Source organism: Bos indicus x Bos taurus, chromosome 1, assembly GCF_003369695.1.
Source record: "Bos indicus x Bos taurus breed Angus x Brahman F1 hybrid chromosome 1, Bos_hybrid_MaternalHap_v2.0, whole genome shotgun sequence".
NCBI classification, from domain to species: Eukaryota; Metazoa; Chordata; class Mammalia; order Artiodactyla; family Bovidae; genus Bos; species Bos indicus x Bos taurus.
In genome coordinates this window covers 19216875-19239750 of record NC_040076.1, presented here as the reverse complement: position 1 = coordinate 19239750, position 22876 = coordinate 19216875, and the positions used below count along the sequence as shown (strand labels likewise).

At 37.4% G+C, this 22876-nt stretch overlaps 1 protein-coding gene across 3 annotated transcripts in view; it reads left to right on the top strand.

The window, feature by feature from the left end:
• CXADR (CXADR, Ig-like cell adhesion molecule) overlaps positions 1–22876 on the top strand; it is a 64852-nt gene that overhangs the window by 40969 nt on the left and 1007 nt on the right. Inside the window, exons 6-7 of one of the 3 annotated variants that reach the window (XM_027546086.1) lie at positions 43–181; positions 1245–1428. In XM_027546086.1, the coding sequence (XP_027401887.1) occupies positions 43–181; positions 1245–1428 (323 nt within the window). Of the gene's footprint in view, positions 1–42; positions 182–1244; positions 5708–22876 lie in introns of those variants that run through there. The other 2 variants (XM_027546000.1, XM_027546175.1) reach the window with 2 other exon arrangements.

Genomic DNA, 22876 nt, shown 5'->3' with positions numbered 1-22876 from the left:
GTTTTTACTATTATTTATTTTCTTGTTAACATTTTTTTCTAGCTTCAAACAGAGCCGGGACAATTGCAGGAGCTGTTATAGGAACTTTGCTTGCGCTTGTGCTTATTGCTCTTATTGTCTTTTGCTGTCATAAAAAGCGCAGAGAAGAAAAATACGAAAAGGAGGTTCACCATGATATCAGGTAATTAAGTGACACAGGAGTTGACTGATATACTGAATTTATTACGTCATTAAAGCATTAGTTCTCTTAACCATCTGAAGCATTTGGCCGCATGAGGACTGGATGAAAGCTGTAGCTTTTCCCCTTAACACATTTGCAAGCATTTTAATACTTATTTCAAGTGTGTGGAGCCAACTAACCTCTCCCCTACTTGGTGCCTTACTTTAAGAACCACTGCTGAATGGTTATCTCAAGGCTATTTGCCTTCTCCCATTAAAGTACAGGCATGCAGTTTTCAAGAAATGAAGATGTTAAGGTTGGTTAGTTTGTTTTTTAAACGTCTGATTGTATCTAGTGACGTAGCTAGTTAATAGATCTATTGGTAATGTGATTTACTTTTTTAAAAATATTCTAAACCAGTAGATCTTAACTAGAAGTGAATTATAACATTGAATTATAGATCTTGTAAGAATAACAACATATGACCAAAGTAACACCCAGAAAATTGACATTTGCTGAGTCTGGGGTGGGGTCTGGCACTTTTCTTTTTGAAGTGTACCAGAAGTGACTCAGATATATATTCTCTGTCAGTGCTTATTATGAAAATTCTTATGCCTGCTTCTCAGTTTTTGCAAACTTAAATCTGCTAAGTTTTCAGCTGAAGTCTTAGATGAGTAGCTTTCATAATAAAAACAATATTTTATCTTTTTTTTTTTTGGTTGAAATATCTGTCAGTTTATTGACTATGGAGTATTACACGACTATAACTAGGTTATCTAGATCAGTGATACTAGAATATGAAAACATTTGAGGTTTGTTCTTTGTGAGACAACATTATAGAGTCATGCATTTTTGTAAAACCCACATTTCGTTGTGTGTGAAGATGGAAACTCTGTATTGATAAACTCGGGCCAAACACACAGTTGCTGACATTATGCCTTCCTGTGCTTGTTTTCTGTGTGTCACTTGCACTGTTACACACTTGATGCTTAAATAGCGGCTCTTCCCTCATCCCTACCCATGATTCACAGCTCACATAGTCTAAGATTTTTTAGAAACGTTCTTTGGGATCTTCGCTTTCTAGAGAAGACGTGCCTCCTCCCAAGAGCCGTACGTCCACTGCCAGAAGCTACATCGGCAGCAATCACTCATCCCTGGGATCCATGTCCCCGTCCAACATGGAAGGATATTCCAAGACTCAGTACAACCAGGTGCCAAGCGAAGACTTGGAACGCGCTCCTCAGAGTCCGACGCTCCCACCCGCCAAGGTAGCGGCCCCTAATCTCAGTAGGATGGGGGCGGTGCCTGTGATGATTCCAGCGCAGAGCAAGGACGGGTCCATAGTGTAGAGCCTCTGTGCCCGTCACCCATGCTGTCCTCTGGAAATATGAACATCCGTACATTTTGCTACCAGCCTCAAAATAGGTGAAAAAAGAAAAGCTAACCAAAAACTGTAAGAAAAAACATCAAAAAGTTTTGTTTGGTTATACTGAAATAGTAAAGGCATTGAAGTTCTGAGGAGATTCACTATCTAAATAATATTTCCTTTAAGAGCTTGACTTTATAGGTTTCTGAATATCAATACTTAAGTCAGATGTGGCACTTTGAATATGAAATCAGAGGTGAAGAAAGAAATTGGTGAACTTTGGTGCACACCAAGTTGATACTTGAATCATCTGAAATTTCTGCCATTGTCTTCAGATTGCTTTTTTTCCACGTAATTTATGTGACCCGATAGTGTTCCCCTAACCCCTCAAAATTGGTAAAGAAAGATTCATGGCAAAAAGACTTAGATGCATTTATGTTTGTTCTTGTTTTCACTTCTTTGAAAGCTTTGTGTTTGAAATGTCTCTAATAACTAGGAAACACTACAGGGTTCTAGAAATCACCTAGTTCCGTGTCATTCATAAGCCTTGGATATGAAATGACTTCTTAAGTATTTAATGGATAGATTGCTGTGGGTGGCAGGGACATAGTAGGCTCTTTGGTATGCTAAATTAAAGGAGCATTTATCTAATTCGTTTAGAAAATTTGCTGTTACCTGTATACAGTGATGATACTCGTGGTGCAATAGTGAGGAGAGGATGGATTTTGTTGATTAATGTTCCAGTGCCCCGAGGCCTGTGGTGGTCTGCAGAACAGTGGCCTGTTAACAAAGATGTAGAGTATTTTGCAGTTGCCAAGTAAATGCTGGCCCTGCGCTTTAGGTGATATTTTCCTAATAAGAAAAAAAATTATAACTCATTTATTGTTTGGCAATTACAGATTGTCATTCTCTAAATTATTGGTTCTAAATTGAAGAATTTTTTGTTTTCCTGGTTCGGTTCTTTTGTGTTTGTGATGGTGTTGCATAGTATATGTTCTAGAAAGGTAATCTGAAATTTACCCTCTTGAATGCAGTTCCTGGGGGGTATTTTCTTCATAGACTTAGAATGATGAACTACATTTTAAACTAGTAAGTGTCCTCTGTCAATTCTGTATTTCAGACTTGGGAGGATGTACAGTTGCTATTGTATGGCCAACATGTCTTGTGTAGTTTCAGAAAATCAAGTTGAGCTTGGAAAAGTTTGTCTTAGTTTTGTGGAAGTGACTTAATCTTTTTAAAAGACAAAAAGAGAGAGAGAAATGAAAGGAAAAGGAATTAGAAAAATACTCCTACTGCCAAATGTGTTAAATACTGTTTTAGTAGATGAAAGTGAATTTATTGTATTTCCCTTAAGATTGTGAGGGAGTGTGGATTTAGTAGAATGAGCCAACAGTTTCTTTATAGTAATAAGGTCTGCAATAAATTATTTCACTAGCTCTAAAACCTTTTCCCTAGATTTTAGTAGGGAGTTGGTTTCTGTTCATCTCTTTGGGTGCTGTGGTGGTAAATGCTACATTATACATTAATGTTGGCATGTATTTATGATTAGACAGAGTATTGTATACATTTTTTAATGGCAAATTAAAGCTGAATGTGTAATGGATTCGTGTATAGTTTTACATATTTGGAAGCATTTTTAACATAGGTTTTTAACGTTACATAATGTTGCTTTTATACTTACGTTAACATTTTCATCCGTGCCTTTTGGGTAATTTAGTTGTATTATGAATTTCTGGTGCCTATGAGCTAGCTATCACCTGAAAGGTGCTTAGAGGTGAAGGTACTGGTCCTGGAAATGCATCACTGTGATACCTATCTATCTTCATACCTTCAGTCTTGCCTCTTCCTGTTCTTTTTGGATACAAGGTAACTGATTGTGTTACTCATATAAAGTTTTTAAAATGTCAACATCCCCTACACTCTTTGACTGTGTTTCTGATTTTATAATAATAACTATTTTTGAATATCAGAGCTCTGATCTGTTTTATATGAATAAAATATATAAGGTATTATAGAAGTAAATAACCAAGCACAGACATTACTAATAAGAATTTTGGTCCTTCCTGGTCCCAGTTTTGTAATGAAAAGTATGCTATCAGTATAAGTAGAAATCCCTACAAAAAGTGGACATATGTAAGGCTTTCCTTACCTTAGACTTTGTAGTTAATCTGGGGTTTGGCTGTAGAATCTCTTCCGAAAGTGCTTTTCAGGCAAGAATCTTGGAGTGGTTGCCATTTCCTATTCCAGGGGGTCTTCCCTACCCAGGGATCAAATCCACGTCTCTTGCGTGTCTCCTGCGTTGGCAGGTAGATTCTTTACCTCTAGTGCCATCCGGGAAACCCCCCATTGTTTTCTCTTCCCTTAGACTTCGCAGTTAATCTATGATTTGGCTGTAGAGTCTCTTCCAGAATGCTTCCTTCCAATTCAGGTCCATTACCACCTACAGCCTGAGAAACAAGCTCAGGAAAAAAGGCCACTGTCATGACCTCAAGAGACCTGTTAGATGTGGTTGAGTTTAGAGGACAGAACTCAGTTTTCAGTTTTTATCTCCAGCCACTTGTACATTTCAGTGAATCCAAAAGTCAGATAGTACTGGTAACTTCCTAAATAATTCTGACTGAGAGTTTCCACTGAACTAGAGATCAAAGATGTGTTCTAGAATTACTGTTGGTAATCATCAAGCAAGTCAACAAAAGATTATTATTCAAGCATTTTGAAACATCAGTCAAGGACAGCACTGAACCATCAAAGCAAGGCTGTTCTATTCCACTTTGTACCTAAGAGATTGACACCGTATTTTTGAGTTAGTTGGGGTAACTTTAAAAGAAATATAGAGGTTATAATTCTGTATTGTGAATATGTAGGTTACAGGTGTTTGTTTTCATATGGCAACCTTACTAATATTTCCCTGAATGGAGATCAAAAACAAAATTTATTAAACTGGCCAGTTATTCCAGGCAGATAACCTTTAAATTTGGGCTGTCATGGAGTTGTTACAATGGAAACACAGACTGAGGGTGTCTTATAGGGAGGTTAATTCAAGAAACACGATTAGATTATTGGTATGAAGACATGGTTCTTACTAAAAAGATGATTTTTAGGATTGAGTTCTGGAAATTTGTAGCAGGTGAAGGGGCAGATACGACAATTTGATTAAATATGAAAAGAATTCATTGCATGAAGTTGGATATCCAGTCCTGTAATGTATGGCTTCTTAACTATTCTGTCTTTCTGTGTGCGTGCAGCATGTAAATTTGAAGTTATATAAACGTTGAAAGTTTTTTTCTAATCTTTTTTCATCTCCATAGTGTTTAAGGCTTTCAGATGGCCTTATTCCAGTGTGCAAAGAAAAAAATTTCATATTTTTTGTGGTTAATGCTTTGATGTGTCATGTAAGGAGTAGTTTGTAGAAAATGTTGGCACAATTTTAACTTTTTAGTGGCTTGTGACATATTATATATATGTGTATATTATATATATCTTTATAATATTTCTGTGTTTAGTAGTAGAAATGTTCTGGGCAAGTTTTAATATTTCAAATGCCTTTGGATATTCTTGCAATAAAGGCGACGTGTTCTGTAGTTAGACCTTTTTTACTCATTTGACACTAAAATGGTTCATAACTGAGCACAAATTCTACCTAATAGAAATAGGAACGAACAATGTATACATTGGTGAATTGTGGTTCTGTTTGTCTTATGAAAGGTAACGCCAACACACGTTTGTTGTTTTGGCTTCTCACTGTTAATTAAAATCTAGTTTTGCAAAATATCCTAGTTAATGATTTCAGAGTGTGGTAAATGTCAGTCGAGTTTGGTTTAGACCTCAAACACTAAAAGCTCCAAAGAACTCTGTTTTCTACTAACTTATTTTATGACACAAGCATTGAGAGAGCCACAGTTCACTGATTGTCCTGTTCTCATCCCTAACTGTGAATTGTTGTGACAAATGTACTACTGAGAAGAAATATTTTGACACTTCACACATGCAAGTAGAGAACTGCGAGTGTCAGTTTCAAAAATGATTTTTTTGTATTTCAAGTTTCTGGCTTAAATATCCAATGGTGCAGATTTTGAAATTTGTAAGAACAAAGTTTGGTTTGAAAAAAGCCAAAAACTTGCTCTAGTTTTGTGACTTTGTGTACTTTGAAAATAAAATCAAGAAAGCAATGTTTTGCCTCATGGTGTGGCTTCATTGTGCCTCTTATTTAAAAAAAAAAAAAAAGTCTACTTTATAACGTTTCAATATTACTGTTCTCCCTGCTTTCTTGAGCCAGGGTTTCTTCCCCCGCACCCCCCTTGCATCTTTTATTAAACAAAGTAAAGATCAGAACAATCACACATCAATGAAAACTTATCCATGAAAATTTCTCCAGTCCTGTGCATCTATTTGACAGTGTATAACAATGTTTTTGGGGTTGAAGCCTCCAAACTTCCATGGAGGATCATGTCACAATTATAGTCTAAACTCAAGAGTTTTCAGATACATTGAAAATGTGTGTACAGTGGCTTCCCTGCTGGCCCCGTGGTAAGCCTCCGTGCTTCCCATGCAGGGGGCTTAGGTTCAGTCCCTGGTTGGGGAACTAAAATCCCCCATGCCCCATGGTATGGCCAAAAAGAAAAATGTTCATGCATATATGTATTAAATACACATACATCTAGTTATGCTTAAAGCCATTTTCATTGACTCTAAACAGTGATTTCAGAAAAAATGGGGTAGTAAAGCTTTTGTAAGAAGATATTTTGAGAAATATTTTGTTTTTACTATAGTTTCTCAACCTTGGCTCTTTTAACATTTGGGGATGGATGATTCTTGGTTGCTGGGGACTATCTGTGCATTGCCAATGTTTAACGGCATTGCTGACCTTTACCTGCAAAATGCCCATAGCTCCTGCCCTCCCCACCAAGAGGTGACAACCAAAAATGTCTTCAGTGTTGCCAAATAGTCACTGGGGTGGGACAAAACCACCCCTGGTTGAGAATCAGTGGTTTATACTAATGTGAAGCTTTCCACTCACATTAAAAGGAGAGCATAGAGTTTGGAGTCAGACATATCTGAGTACCATTTATTACTAGATGCTTTGCTTCACTTCAGTTGCCTGGTGTTTAAAACGGGGATAAAAATACCTGCATCACAGGGGATGTTGAAAGATTTTAAAGAAATAAAATTGATATAACGATGAAAATTCTTTGCATTTATCTCTGTTTGCTGGGATGCTGATAGGGAGGCACAGATTTTCAGAGCATCAAGATTACAGTAATATAGGCTTAGTGAAACTACTAAGTATAATTCAATGCTTTTCATTTAGATCATATTTTAATCATGCATTTCTGAAGGCCAGATCATACTTCTGGATAATTAAGTGCCAAATGGCAAAACTGTTGAAATTGAGACAAAATTTTTGTCTCAAATTTGAGCATGAAATAATTTGTTGTTAAATAAAAATGGTTCAACTCTAAGGTGTAAACAAATGTAATTTCTAAATGTGGCAAAGGCAACTGAAAAAGATCAGGAAGCCAGTGCTAGAAATTCAGCTGTTTTTCTTGCTGGTATTTCTGATGTATAAATCATATTGGATTTGTTGTTTTTCTACTTATATGATTTTTCTAAATTTTTAAACTATTTACAGGGGAAAAAAGTCATCCTAAGATAACTGCAGAGAAAGTAGAATTTCCAGAGTTAATGAAGCACTGAGAAATAAATTTTAGTCCAGTTAACCAAGGACTAGGTTCTCGATCAGTGTGTTTCTTGTTTTAAGTGCTGAGCTTGGAAATTCTAACTCTATTGGAGAATGAGAGCAGGTGAGAAGAAGACACAGGAAATTACAGAGGTGACATCTGATGTTAGCTGCCGAGAAAGTGCTAAAAGCCGTCATTATCTTGACTTTGTCTTTCCCTAAGTCATTTGTTGTCTGTGGTCCTAGCGGATTGGTTGTCTTAAAGTGTAAATCTGATCGTATTGAAATTTAAACCAGATCATCTTAAGCTGATATAGAAGGTCTCTCATGACCACTCCATTTCCCTGTGCTTTATTTTTTGTGCAGTTCTAGGTGCATCTCTGTGATAGCCATACTGCAGAAATAAAGGGCACGGTCTCATAACTTTGTGAACATACCATTTCCTCAACCAGAAAGGAGCCCAGCCTTGTTGATCTGCCCAGTGCATATTTGCCTGCCCGTATCAGCCCACACTCTTGTCTCCTTGGAATCATTTTTCCTATTCACAACCCTGCCCTCAACTCAAGCTAAGCTAGGGGTGCAGGACCCTCAACATTGCCAGTGTGGGTCTTTATGGCACAGAACCTTTTGCATTCTAACTGTTCAGCATGCTCAATATATCTTCTTGATGAGTTTGACTGACTTTTATCCCCAGTTCTTAACTCTAATTTGCATATTGCTTAGTAAATGCCGAATAAATTTTTGGAAGGGACGTTATGGGCATGTGTCATATGTTTCGTAAGACAATTGGCCTGATTTCTTCCAAGAAGGCAGTATCAAGAGAAAAAGGGTGAGTAAGTGTGGTGACGGAAAATTCTGCATAGGGCTTAAAAAGATAACTTGTGCAAATAAAGACTAGGTGAACTGACTCAATAAGAGCCAACACAGAAACAAGCTAGTTATTATACCAACCTAGAGCGGTGGAGAAGCATTGGAGAAATACATTTCTAAAACCCTCCTCAGAGATTCTGAGTAGGTTCAGGTAAGGTCAGTGGGTCTGTGTCTCTCCCAGGTTATTTTCAATAATCACCCAAACTTGGGAACTTCTGAATGGTTTGGAAAACTGTGCAGATGACTGGTGTCCTTGCTACGTCACTTGTGGTAGAATGGTTTTTCTTGAGCTTCACGAACTTTGAGAAGTATTTGAGTCCACCTTCAGTGAGACCAAAAAACTTAAATGCTTTAGATATCATGGCCTAATTTGAATATCAAAATAATATTTCAGAATTTAGGGAAACCTACTTAGGTAAATAAAGCACCATATCTTAGAAGATTTAATTTCTAATGAAAAAAAATTTTTTAGATGGCATTATGTCAGTTGTTTTCAAGTCTCTGAAAATGATTAGTCTCCCAAACAGACCTGGTCATTTATGATTAATTCTGCGTATAGTTGTATTAGTTTGCTGGGGCTGTCATAACAAAGTACCACAAATTGGGTGACTTAAGAAACAGAAAGTTACTGTCTCACAGTTCTGGAGGCTAAAGGTCTGAGAGCAAGGTTATGGTAGGATTGGTTCCTTTTCCAAAAAAATTTGAAGTATAGTTAGTGGATTTCCAATATTGATTTCAGGTGTACAGCACTGTGATTCAGTATTTTTTTTTTATAGATTATACTCCATTCAAAGTTACTATAAAACAATGGCTGTATATCCATGTGCTGGATGATGAATACTTGTAAGCTTATTTTATACATAATAGTTGGTACCTCTCAATCCCATACCCCTCTCCTCCCCCTCTCTCTGCTGATAACCACAAGTTCTATATTTGTAAGTCTTTTTGTTTTGCACATATATTCACTTGTATTAGTTTTTTATTCCATGTGCAAGTGATATCATACAGTATTGGTCTTTCTCTGACTTAATTCACCAAGTATAATATTCTCCAGGTCCACCCACTTTGATGCAAATGGCAGAATTTCATTCTTTTTAATGGATGAGCAGTATTCCATTTTATATATATATGTGAGGTTTTATATATATATATAAATATATGAAATTTATATATATGGATATAGATATATATATATGGTGGTGGGTTAGTCATATCCCACTCTTTGCAACCGCATAGACTGTAGCCCACCAGGCTCCTCTGTCCATGGGATTTCCCAGACAAGAATACTTGAGCAGGTTGCCATTTCCTTCTCCACATCTTAATCAATCATCTGTTGATGGGCACTTGGGTTGCTTCCATGTCTTGGCTATTGTAATAGTGCTGTTATGAACATTAGAGTACACTTGTCTTTTCAAATTTGTGTTTTCATTTTGTTTGACTGTATACCCAGGAATGGAATTGTTGGATCACATGACAATTCTATTTTTAGTTTTTGAAAGACTTCCATACTACTCTCGATAGTCAGTCAGTCAGTTCAATCACTCTGTCATGTCCGACTCTTTGTGACCCTGTGGACTGCAGCATGCCAGGCTTCCCTGTCCATCAAGAAGTCCCAGAGCTTGCTTAAGCTCATGTCCATCGAGTTGGTAATGCCGTCCAATCATCTCATCGTCTGTCGTCCCCTTCTCCTGCCTTCAGTCTTTCCCAGCATCAGGGTCTTTTCCAGTGGGTTGTTTCTTTGCATCAGGTGGCCCAAGTATTGGAGCTTCAGCTTCAGCATCAGTCCTTGCAATGAATATTCAGGGTTGATTTCCTTTAGAATTGACTGATCTCCTTGCAGTGCAAGGGACTCTCAAGAGTCTTCTCCAACAGCACAATTCAAAAGCATCAATTCTTCAGAGCTCAGCTTTCTTTATAGTCCAACTCTCACTTCCATACATAACTACTGGAAAAACCATAGCTTTGACTAGACGGACCTTTGTTGGCAAAGTAAGGTCTCTGCTTTTTAATATGCTGTCTAGGTTTGCCACAGCTTTTCTTCTAAGGAGCAAGCGTCTTTAATTTCTTGGCTGCAGTCACCATCTGCAATGATTTTGGAGCCCAAGAAAATAAAGTCTGTCACTGTTTCCATTGTTTCCCTATCTATTTGCCATGAAGTAATGGGACTGGATGCCATGATCTTTGTTTCTTGAATGTTGAGTTTTAAGCTAGCCTTTTCACTCCTCTTTCACTTTCATGGAGAGGCTCTTTAGTTTCTCTTTGCTTTCTGCCATAAGGGTGGTGTCATCTGCATATCTGAGATTATTAATATTTCTTGCAGCAGTCTTGATTCCAACTTGTGCTTCGTCAAGCCTGGCGTTTCATATGATGTACTCTGCATATAAGTTAAATAAGCAGGGTGACAATATACAGCCTTTTCCATAGTAGCTAAATATTTTCATTAGTAGCTGTATCAATTTACATTCCCATCAACAGTATACAAGGGTTCTGTCTTCTCCACATCCTCAGCAACATTCATTTGTAACTTTTCAGTGATAGCCATTCTGACAGGTGTGAGGTAATGTTGTGTTTTTTTTTTTTTTATGTTGTGGTTTTGATTTGCATTTTTGATGATTAGTGATGACCATCATATCATGTGTACCTTTTGGCCATTCGTATGTCTTTAAAAAAGTATCTATTCAGGTTTTCTGCCCATTTAAAAAAATATTTATTTTTAATTGAAAATTAATTAATTTACAAAATTTTGTTGGTTTCTGCCAAACATCAACATGAATCAACCATAAGTATATATATATATCTCCTCCCTCTTGAACTTCCCTCCCATCTCCCTCCCCACCCCACCCTTCTAGGTTGTTAGCCCCTGTTTGGGTTCCCCAAGTCATCCACCAAATTCCCACTGCCTGCCCATTTTTTAATCAGCTTGTTTGTCTGTTTGATATTGAGTTGCATGAACATTTTATATATTTTGGATATTAAACCCTTACCCATTGTATTGTTTGCACATTTCTCTTTTAGTAAGATGTCTTTTTGTTTTGTCGACAGTTTCCTTTGCTGTGCAAGAGCTTTTCAATTTAATTAGGTCCCAGTTGCTCATTTTTGCTTTTGTTTCCTTTGTTTTAGGAGATAGATCCAACAAAATATTACAATTTGTTTCAAAGCGTATTTTCCCTTTCTTTTAGGAGTTTAATGGTTGCTTTCCTTTAGGAGTTTAATGGTTTCTGGTCTTATATTTAGGTCTGTAATTCATTTTTAGTTTAGTTTTCTGTATGGTATGAGAAAATGTTCTAATTTCATTCTTTTACATGTGGCAGTCCAGTTTTCCCAGCACCACTTACTGAAGAGACTGTCTTTTCTCCATTGTGTGTTCTTGCTGCCTTTGTCATAGATTAATTGGCCATAGGTGTGTGGGCTTATTCTGGGTCTTCTGTCCTGTTCCACTTATCTGTTTTTGTGCCAGTACCATATTGTTTTGATTATCATAGCTTTGTAGTATAGTCTGAAGTCAGTGAGCATGATTTCTTCAGCTTTGTTCTTTAGCCTCAAGGTTGCTTTGGCTATTGGGGATCTTTTGTGGTTCCAAATAAATTATAGGATTTTTGTTCTAGTTCTATAAAAAATGTCATGTGTGAAATTATCCTTCAATTGAAAAATATAAAATTTTTAAAAAATGTCATGGGTATTTTGATAGGGATTGCATTGCATTGATAGATTGCCTTGGGTAATATGGACATTTTAACAATATTCCTCCAATCCATGAACATGGAATTTCTTTTCGTTTGGTTGTGTTTTCAGTTTCTTTCATCATTGTCTTATAGTTTCAGAGTATAGGTCTTTCATCGCCTTGGTTAAGTTTATTTCCAGGTATTTTATTCTTTTTGATACAGTGGTAAATGGGATTCGTTTTCCTAAATTCTCTTTGTGATAGTTCATTGTTAGAGTATAGAAAAGCAACACAATTCTGTACATGAACCTTGCATCCTAAAACTTTGGTGAGTTTCTTTCTTAGTTCTCGTAGCTTTCTTGGTGGAGGAGGTCGGTTCCTTCTGATTGTTGTGAGGGAAGTCCTCTCTCCGTGGCTGTGGTTGGCTGTCTTCTCTCTGGGTCACTTCAGGTCACCGTTCCTCTGTGTGTCTGTCACTGTGCCCTAGTTTTCCCTTTTTATAAGGACACCAGTCATTGGATGAAGACCCAACCCTAATGACCTTATTTGAACTAATTGTGTCTTCAACAACCCTATTTTCAAATAAGGTAACATTCTCAGGTACTGGAGATTAGAACAGCAACATACGAATTTGGGGGCACACAATTCTACCCATGACAGTAATGATGATTGGAAATTGTGAAGCAGAACTAATAAAATAGTGGAAGTTGGACAGAATACATTCCCAGAAAGTTTTCCTTTTTTTCTTAGTTGTTAGTGGTATGCTAAAAAAATATCAGCACCTAAGTAACTATGCCAATATAGTTTTTTCATAGTTTTCGGTCTCCCCCATTCTTAACCCAGGAGTATACTATCTTTATTTCAGAGATGGAATGACCATAATACACTATTAACCTCACATCTGCTTGTCAGGTGAAAGAGTCATTGATGAAATGATTATGGATTGTTTTCTTATGAATCTTGCTGACAAGGTGAAACTATTTTTCCAGGGAAATCGATTTTTAAAGTTCTGTATTTCAAGTTGCTAATACAGTTTTTTGTGAAATGAACAGCTTTTTTTTTTTTAATGTTTCAGATAGATAGTGCACATGATATAGAGTGAAATGTAAATCACCTTCTCATTCACGTTTTTCAGTTTCTGTCCTCAGTTTCCTTCAAGAAACATAACAGATTTTTGTTAATTTTTTAAATAAGTAGTTCATTAATGGGGTATAAAATTCATAAGGTATAAGAGCATGTAGTGAGAAGTATGATCAGCTTCTTATTTATCCTTCTAGAAATACTTTATACTTATAGAGATACATGTCTGTATTTTTAATACTTATTTAAAAAAAACTAATAGTAAATGGATTGGCCATAGGGTTATGAGGGGATATTGAGTGGGAAATGGAAACATTGAATCCTGTTTCTATTAGAATTCATTGGAATCTATGCAGGATGATAGTAGGCAGGTGAATCCTGAACCTGGATCTAAATAGAAAACTCAGGGCCAGAGATACAAGTGTGGCAGTCATAAGCATGAAGACAAGAATAGATCATGACAGAGAAATAATAATGGTGGGGATTGGAGCCCTGACTCTTTGAGTGTTTGAAAGTTAAGCTAAAGAGATCAGTTTTTAACATGTTGAGTTTGAGAAGTTTATTATGTGTATTAATGAAGTGTTGGATGGACACATGGATATGTGGATCTAGAGTGTGAGGGGTGGACTGAAAATGGAAGTCATGTGTGTGAAAACTTTGGAGGTTACTCAGGAAGTGAAGTAGGGGACAGTGAGTGACCAGACCAGGCACTTCACTTATGGAACTAGAAAGAAAATGAAGGGGGGAAAAGTGTATGTGTGTGAAAGGTTTGATATTGTGGGAGTCCAATGCTGTCAGCCAGTGGAGAACTAGTATTCCTGGGAACTTCGGAAGAGCTGTTTCAAACCATCTTTCTGTTCCTGTTGAGAAGGTTTTTCTGGTATTTTGAAGAGTTTCTGTTCCTCAGTTTTGGATTTTTATTTTTTAGGGGATTGCTGCTTTAGTTGGAGAGAAAAGTACCCAAGAGGGATCCATTTATTGAACACATTTTATTTGGTATAACAGGCAGTCAGTGTAGGTGTGGGGTGAGGGTGGGGCCTTCAGACAGGGTAATACTATAAAATGAGTTTGGAAGACAACTTGCTTGATTCTATCTGGGTAACCTTAGACAAAACACTTTACCTGTATTCTCCTTTTCCTTAACACTACAATAATAGGACCAACTTTGTGGAATTTTTCTGAAAATGATTAGTCCATCTGAGGCACTTAGGCTAGCACATCGGTGCTCTGTAAGCATTGATTGCTGTCATTATGATTATTACTGTGTTGTAATAACAGTATTTGCCTCATATCTTATGGGATTGGGTGACTGTATCCCTTTCACCAAGACAGTTCTGTCTTTGCCTGTTATCTCACTGTCAATACATACAGCAAGAGATGTTTTGCTCTAGAAAATGTCTCAGTTTGGACAACAAGATCTGCCATTACCCTGCCTTTGACATGTGTCGAGTCATGGTGATGTAGTACTTGGCATGAAGAAAGGAAATGTCTGTGTCCATTTTTTCTGACACTGTTCAATGAAAAGCAACACCAATATATTTACATATAATTAAATTTCCTGTATGTTTAGGTTATTCCTAAAAGTCTAGAACATGCACCAGTACTACTATAATGCGTGGGATTGTCCCATGTGTTACGTAGGAATATTTACCAGTATGGAAAGTAGTGAAGAAGTGTCAGTTCCAAAATTGGTTTAACTCATTACACCTTCTAAATTTGATTTCATCTGACTTAAATGGTGGAATATTTTGAAAAACTCTTTCCTTATTAAGATAGCATGGTAACAACAGTAAATGAGTTGAAAAATAATTTCACCTAAATGACATCACTACCAAAGACCTTTCTGTTCTATTTCTCTTCTAGTATATTTAATATCCCTATTAAAGTAAACGTCCTCTATTTGATTTCTTTCTCCTACGTGATATTGTATCATATTTGTATATCTTCAGTTCAGTTCAGTTGCCTAGTCATGTCCGACTCTCTGTGACCGACTCTCTGTGACCCCATGAATCGCAGCACGCCAGGCCTCCCTGTCCATCACCAACCCCCAGAGTTCACTCAAACTCATGTCCATCGAGTCAGTGATGCCATCCAGCCATCTCATCCTCTGTCGTCCCCTTCTCCTCCTGCCCCCAATCCCTCCCAGCGTCAGAGTCTTTTTCCAGTGAGTCAAGTCTTCACATGAGGTGCCCAAAGTACTGGAGTTTCAGCTTTAGCATCGTTCCTTCCAAAGAACACCCAGGGCTGATCTCCTCTAGAATGGACTAGTTGGATCTCCCTTCAGTCCCAGGGACTCTCAAGAGACTTCTCCAGCACCACAGTTCAAAAGCATCAATTCTTCGGCACTCAGCTTTCTTCACAGTCCAACTCTCACATCCATACATGACCACTGCGAAAACCATAGCCTTGACTAGATGGACTTTTGTTGGCAAAGTAATGGCTCTGCTTTTGAATATGCTATCTAGGTTGGTCATAACTTTTCTTCCAAGGAGTAAGCATCTTTTAATTTCATGGCTGCACTCACCATCTGCAGTGATTTTGGAGCCCCCCAAAATAAAGTCTGACACTGTTTTCACTATTTCCCCATCTATTTGCCATGAAGTGATGGGACCGGATGCCATGATCTTTGTTTTCTGAATGTTGAGCTTTAAGCCAACGTTTTCACTCTCCTCTTTCACTTTCATCAAGAGGCTTTTTAGTTCCTCTTCACTTTGTGCCATAAGGGTGGTCATCTGCATATCTGAGGTTATTGATATTTCTCCCAGCCATCTTGATTCCAGCTTGTGCTTCTTCCAGCCCAGCATTTCTCATGATGTACTCTGCATAGAAGTTAAATAAGCAGGGTGACAATATACAGCCTTGACGTCCTCCTTTTCCTATTTGGAACCAGTCTGTTGTTCCATGTCCAGTTCTAACTGTTGCCTCCTGACCTGCATATAGGTTTCTCAAGAAGCAGGTCAGGTGGTCTGGTATTCCCATCTCTTTCAGAATTTTCCACAGTTTATTGTGATCCACACAGTCAAAGGCTTTGGCATAGTCAATAAACCAGAAATAGATGTTTTTCTGGAACTCTTTTGCTTTTTCCATGACCCAGCAGATGTTGGCAATTTGATGTCTGGTTCCTTTGCCTTTTCTAAAACCAGCTTGAACATCTGGAAGTTCACGGTTCACGTATTGCTGTTGTTAAAAGTATTTATATATATATATATATATATCCATTTTAATAGCTGCATGATGTCTCATTAAGATGATCCTCTATAATTCCTTTTTTTCCCCACTTTTGGACCTAGAAGTTACTTCTGGTTTTTTGGTTATATGTAATTTGATTTGCATTCCTAGAGTCTCCCCCATTCTTTGAGGTATTTCAGAGCATAAGTATTAGAACAGTGGGTTGTTAGGGCAAGTTAAGTTGTGGGATTTAAGTGAAAGTACTGTTGTTTCTTATACAACTAAACTAGATTATTTCACAAGCTTCTTTTTGTGAATGCAAAGCACAATTTGAGGAACCTGGTAAGGTGAAAAAGTGAAGTTCTGGCCTTTTTAAGCTAAAGGCATATATATATACATTAAATCTGAAAGAAAAAAAAAGGTGGGGGGAGGGTGAAATCACTCAGGAGAGAGTTGTGTGGGATGAGAAGAGGACCCGAATCAGCCCTCTGGAGCACAGCAGACTGAAACAGAAACCATTCTGGGAATGAAGTCATTCATAATGACGGACCAGTTCTGGTGGAATGGTTGTCCCAATCCTTAGTTCTATGGGTTGAAGCATGCATGAAAGCTGAGGAGGATCTAGAAACATAGTTAACATTCAAAACACACCCCACTCAGATTAAATCCTACCAAGTCCAAACTGTTGTTGTTTCTCTTCCCACGATATCCCCACCAGCTCTTGAGATGTCTGATTCATAAGATGCAACTTGAAAGCTATATTAGACTGTTCTTTCAATATTCTTGGCCATGAAGGGAAGGAGGAAGGCAGAGGAAACAGTAACTAGAGTGGGGTAAAGGTTAGCTACTTTGTGAGGCTGCGGAAAAGGAGTCTGGAAAGAGGAAGGGGTCAAAACGGAATGTGGGTAGGATTGAGTTGACGAAATCAAGGAGAACGTCTTCTGAGATTGAGGGGAAAAGTCAGTGAGGTTGGGGGCAGATTTAATAGGATTGTGACTGTGGATGGAATATAATTAGATAGTCTCACTTTTCTCCAGGAAGTAAAGGTGAGGTCATACTCTGGGAGGGTGGGGGGTGGGTGGCTAGGTGGTAAGAGGACTGAGGAAGGAGATGAAATTAGAAAGTTTTGGTTGAAGAATGGGAGAAGGAGGAGGCTAACACACACAGAAAAGGGACCTCAGATAATTCTGAGAGAGCAGATGCAGTTTTGACCATGAATGTGTTATGCCTAGCCTGTTTAGCATCTGGTACTAGAGCTGACTAAAATTAAGTATTCAGTGAAAGCGTGCTTGTATGATTTGTTTCAGCTCTGTTGCTTTTATAAAAAGAAATATCCTTTTCCATTCATTTACTACTTGCTTGGTGAGAACTGGAAGCATCTAACCTCAGGAAGACCTGAAGAGGTGCTTATTGCTCAGTCACTAAGTTATGTCCAACTCTTTGCAATCCCGTGGACTGCAGCACGCCAGGCTTCCCTGTCCTTCACCAACTCCTGGAGGTTGCTCAAACTCATGTCCATCGAGTCAGTGATGCCACCCAACCATCTCATGCTCTGTCTTCCCCCTGCTCTTGCCCTCAATCTTTCCCAGCATCAGAGTCTTTTCTAATGAGTTGGCTCTTTGCATCAGGTGGCCAAAATACTGGAGCTTTCAGTATAAGTCCTTCCAATGAATTTTGACTGCTTTAGATAGAAATAATCTATTTGATATTTGAAGTGAGTAGATGACCATTTCTCTATAGTTAACCTTTGTTCAGACAAAAGTTGATTAAAACTCTCCGATTCAAAGTTAATCTTCTTAAAACACTTCAGTGCACTCCCTTGCTCAAAAGTTTTCCTGGACAATATCTAACTTAAAGTCCACACTCTGCCTACCTTTAAACTTTCACAGCTAGCTCTCCACTGCAACATTTACTCTATGCTTATGCCTGCATATATGTACATGTATATCATGTGTTCATTCACTCAGTTGTGTCCGACTCTTTCCAACCCCATGGACCGAAGCCTGCCAGGCTCCTCTGTCCCTGAAATTCTCCAGGCAGGAATACTGGAGTGTGTTACCATTTCCTCCTCCAGGGGATCTTCCTGACCCAGGGATCAAACCTAGGTCTCCTGCACTGCAGGCTGATCTTTACCAGAGTCACCAAGGAAACTCCACGTATGTGTTTTTTTAAAAAATAATGTTTTATGCACACTTATTTTTTTAATTTAACAAATCCTCTCAGACCATCCTACGTCTATTTATCTATTACATATCATTTATATATCTATCTAAAATAATCTTATTTTCAAAACTGTATAATATTACTTCAGAGTGCTACACTGTAACTTACTTAACCAGTCTCCAATTGGCCACTTAAGTTGATCCCATCTTTTTGATACAATGAGTAAAATTATAAGTAATATTTGTCTATATATCAGTTTTCTTATGTGCAAATATGTCTTTAAACTTCCAGAAGGGAGAGGTATGAGTAAAGCCTATTTTGAAGCTGTCATTACAATATCTTCTTTAATTAGTGTAGCAGCTTATGCTTGCAACGGATAAGAGTGCTTTACTTATCCCCTTCCAGTTCCTCACCAATACTCTTATCCAGCATTTTTTATCTTTCCTAATCTCTGAGAAGAAAATTTTGTCATGGCTTAAAATTCTATTTCCGTGTAGTTAATTGAGCATCTTTTCCTATGTTTAAAAACCATTTGTGGTTTTGAGAACTATGTTCATATGCTTTGCCCATGTTTCTTTTATATCACAATTCTGCTTATTTGGTGTGTGTATTGTGTGTGTTAGTCACTCAGTCATGTACGACTCTTTGCGACCCCATGGATTGTAGCCCGCCAGGATCTTCTGGCCATGGGATTCTCCAGGCATGAATACAGGAGTGGGTTGCCATTCCCTTCTCCAACCCAGGGATGGAACCCAAGTCTCCCACATTGCAGGCAGATTCTTTACCATCTGAGCGGGAGCTCTTAAATATTACAAAAGATAGCCCTTTGTGATACGAAATGCACTTTTTTTTTCCTTTTACCAGGTTACTCTTTTTCTTTCATTCTGCATATGGTCTTATCCTTTTCTGACCATGTAATCCCAATCCTTTCTAAGCTCTCCTCCTAATCTTTTCCTTCTTGAGATTGTACCCTCCGAGGAAACTGAGGGTTCCGTCTTCACCTGTCTCCTCTCTGTAAGCAGATGTCACTCTTCTCAAAGACAGATCATGTTTACATCTACATGACCAATGCATAGTAGAGTCTCAGTTAAACTTTGTTGATGGAGTAGGAAATGGCAACCCACTCCAGTATTCTTGCCTGGAAAATCCCAGGGACAGAGGAACCTGGTGGGCTACAGACCATGGTATCACAAAGAGTTGGATACCACTGAGCGATTAAGCACATGCACTCAAACTTTGTTGATGATAATTGGAGCAGTTCTGACTATGTTCATATCAATTCATTGCCACAAGTGTACCCATCATTGTGTATTTCTTGGTTTATTTATCCTTGGTTTCTTCAAGTTTATGGAGGTTTTGCCCACAGCAGTTTTATGGAATCAGCACAAACTACTAATGGTGAACATGAGTTATCTTGCACTTGAAGAAGATGTGTTGGTCACGTGTTAGGTCAACTGTCACGTTGGCTACTGGCACTGTGTTCTTTATATGTTGCTAAGTAGGACATTTTTCCTCATGGCGTCCCAGAACTGTCAACAGTGAGAACATTTCTGGAGACCAGTACAGTGACCTTGCAATTCTGAGAGGAGACTGTGATGGTGAAGATCCAGTAGTCCCCCCTTACCGGGCATACAGTCCAAGACCTCCCTTGGACACCTGGATCTGCAGATAATACTGAACCCTATGTTTACTGTGTTTTTCCTACACATACATACCTGTGTTACTGTTTCATTTATAAATAGGCACAGTAAGAGATTAATAACATAATAATAAAGTAGAACAATTACAACAATATGCTATAATAAAATTTATGTGAATGTAATCCCTCTCAAAAATCTTATTGTACAAATTTAATGCCTTTTCCATTTAATTAAATACCTGCCCCCTCTCAGTGGCTATAACTTGGCAGTTTGAAGTGTGACAGCAAAACCAGCACATTTTTTTTCCTTTTTCACAATTTACGGATGAATGATTTATTCTTCCTGTAGATGTTAGCAATCTCAGCAGTTTTTTCTTATTAAGTAAAGTTTTACATTTTCACTTAAAGGAAGCACTTTATGGCTTTTCTTGGGCATATTACAATTACCAGCATCGCTACACTTGTTAGAGCCATCATGAAGTAACACAAAGGGTTACCGGGACACGAATGTTCATCTGATGACTGAGAGGGTCACTAAGTGACTAGCAGGTGGGGTACACAGGACAAAAGGATGCTTCATGTCCCAGGCAGGATGAACAGCATGGTGCAATATTTCATCACACTGCCCAGAACTGTGCAGTTTAAAACTTATGAATTGTTTATTCATAACAGTAATATTAAATGGAAAAATGTTTGAACCATGGTTGACTGCAAGTAAGTGAAACCGTGGAAAGTGACACCATGCAGAGGCCTACTGTGCCAATGATTTGAAACCTTTTGGACAATCAGCCCTCCATCATTCAGTCTCCACCAGCCTTCTGACCTCCAGATAAGGGGGAAGATGATTTATATGTTCACAGAAACAAGAGAACACAAAGCAAGATAATTACATGAAAGGAAATGTAATCTCTGCCTTGCCAACTTAAAGATACAGTCTGTTACATCCAAGACACTGGATAGTAGCCAACAGAACTTGATGAACACATGTTTTTGTAGGTTTCATTTTTTGGTGTGTGATTTTGTAGCATTTTAATTTTCACAATATTATGGGCAAAAGATTTGTAATATAGTTAAGTGAAGAAAATTCACATAGCAGTTAAATTTGATAAGTCAAACAACCCCCAAGATATCCTTGGGCTATGTTATCTAATTCAGTATCATTTTATGAGAGGTTCCCTGGTGGCTCAGTGGTAAAGAATCCACCTGACAATGCAGGAGACTCAGGTTCAATCTCTGGGTCTGGAAGATCCCCTAGAATAGGAAATGCCAACTCGATCCAGTATTCTTGCCTGGAAAATTCCATGGACAGAGGAGCCTGGTGGGCTACAGTCCATGGGGTCACAAGGAATTGGACATGACTTAGCAACTAAACAACATCATTTTATGAAAATATCAAGATTCAGAAAGGTTTGGATTTACCAAAGCAAACAGAAATGAAATTCAGGTCTCCTAATTCTATTTTTTTGGCTGTGTGGGCTTCTCTAATTGTTGTGCACTGGTTTAGTTGTGGCATGCATATGAGATCTTAGTTCCCCAACCAGGGTCAAATCCTCTTCCCCTGAATTGCAAGGCAGATTCTCAACTACTGGACCACCAGGAAGTCCTGATATTAGATGACTGACTGTATACTGATACATTTTAAATATTTAAAATGTTTATTGGGTAGATCATTTGTAATGGTTTCCCACCTAAACTTTTTGATTGGCAATCCTAATCATGCTAGGGAGGGTAATTTTACAGTAAATCTGCATGCCAAATCCCTGTAAGAGAGCTTGCATTTTAGTTTTTTCTGTCCAGATTTCACAGTGACTATCGAGCATTCACAAGCTGTCTTTTCAGAATTATTTATGAAATAATTTGATCTTATCAGCTATCAATATCTGATTTTAAATATGGTCTGTATTAACATTGGCAATATTAGGAAACATGAAATATTATTTGACCTTAACTCAGGTGAAAAAATTTAAGTTTACATTTGTCATGTTCCAGTCACTTTAGACAAAGTTTATAAATTTTAAATACTTTTATTTTTAATCAGTAAATTTTATTTCATGTCTTTATATGTGTTTGATGATCAATAAGATTCAAAACCAAAACTTTTTTTTCATTGAATTTAGTGCAACAGTCCTATTTTTCTGTTGAAATTTTACAGCTTATTGACTTGACTCTTAAGAAATTTATCATCTATAGATGATATGTATGTATGTAAATTAAACTGGCAGCTCTGAAACAAATTTGCTCATTTATTTCTGGACTTCAAAGAAATACCTCCCTGCCTGCAACCACCTCCAACAAAGGAGATATATATTTAAATAATGTGGCTAAAAAAAAATTTCCTATAGAGATCAGTAGCTTACAATACAGTATTGTAATTAGTCTCCAATTAAAATAAATAAATTTACATTAAAGCTTCAATAAACAATTATGGACAAATAAAAATAAACCGGGGGGGGGGGGGGAGAGATCGGTAGCTTAATAGCTAATGATAAAGACTGGTTAAATCAATTAAGGTACATAAATATGAATACCATGAAAATATTAAAAATCATGTTTTAGGAAAAAAATCAATGACATAAGAAAATGTTCCACATTTTCAAACTGTGAGACCATAAAATGAGTATATTTCATAACAACAAAACAGGTTTATAAAGTAAAAGCTCTCTCTTTTATATATCCCCATCCACTAAAATAGTAACTCGGCTACTAGATAAAATACTTTGCTAGATAAAATAGTTATCTCAGCTGGAAATATTATAGTTAATTTTGATCATCTCTTTCTTTGTGCTTTTAGGTACTTTTATTTTCCTAAATGAACTATATATTTTTTTTAATTAACAAAAATGATTCCAGTAAAGCCATGTATATAATAACAACTTTGGCATACTTAACATTCTCCATTACAAGTAGCAATTTCTGTATGTAGATGTCTAGGAAAAACAGTGATTTAAACTATAACCACAAATACTTTACCTTGGAGAAGGGAGATTATAATTACAACCTTTAGTTTGGAAGTTGGAAAAAGAACATCTGATGCCCTCTTGTGGCCAATAATTTTGATAAAGTGATTTTCATTGAAATCCAGTCTTAACTAA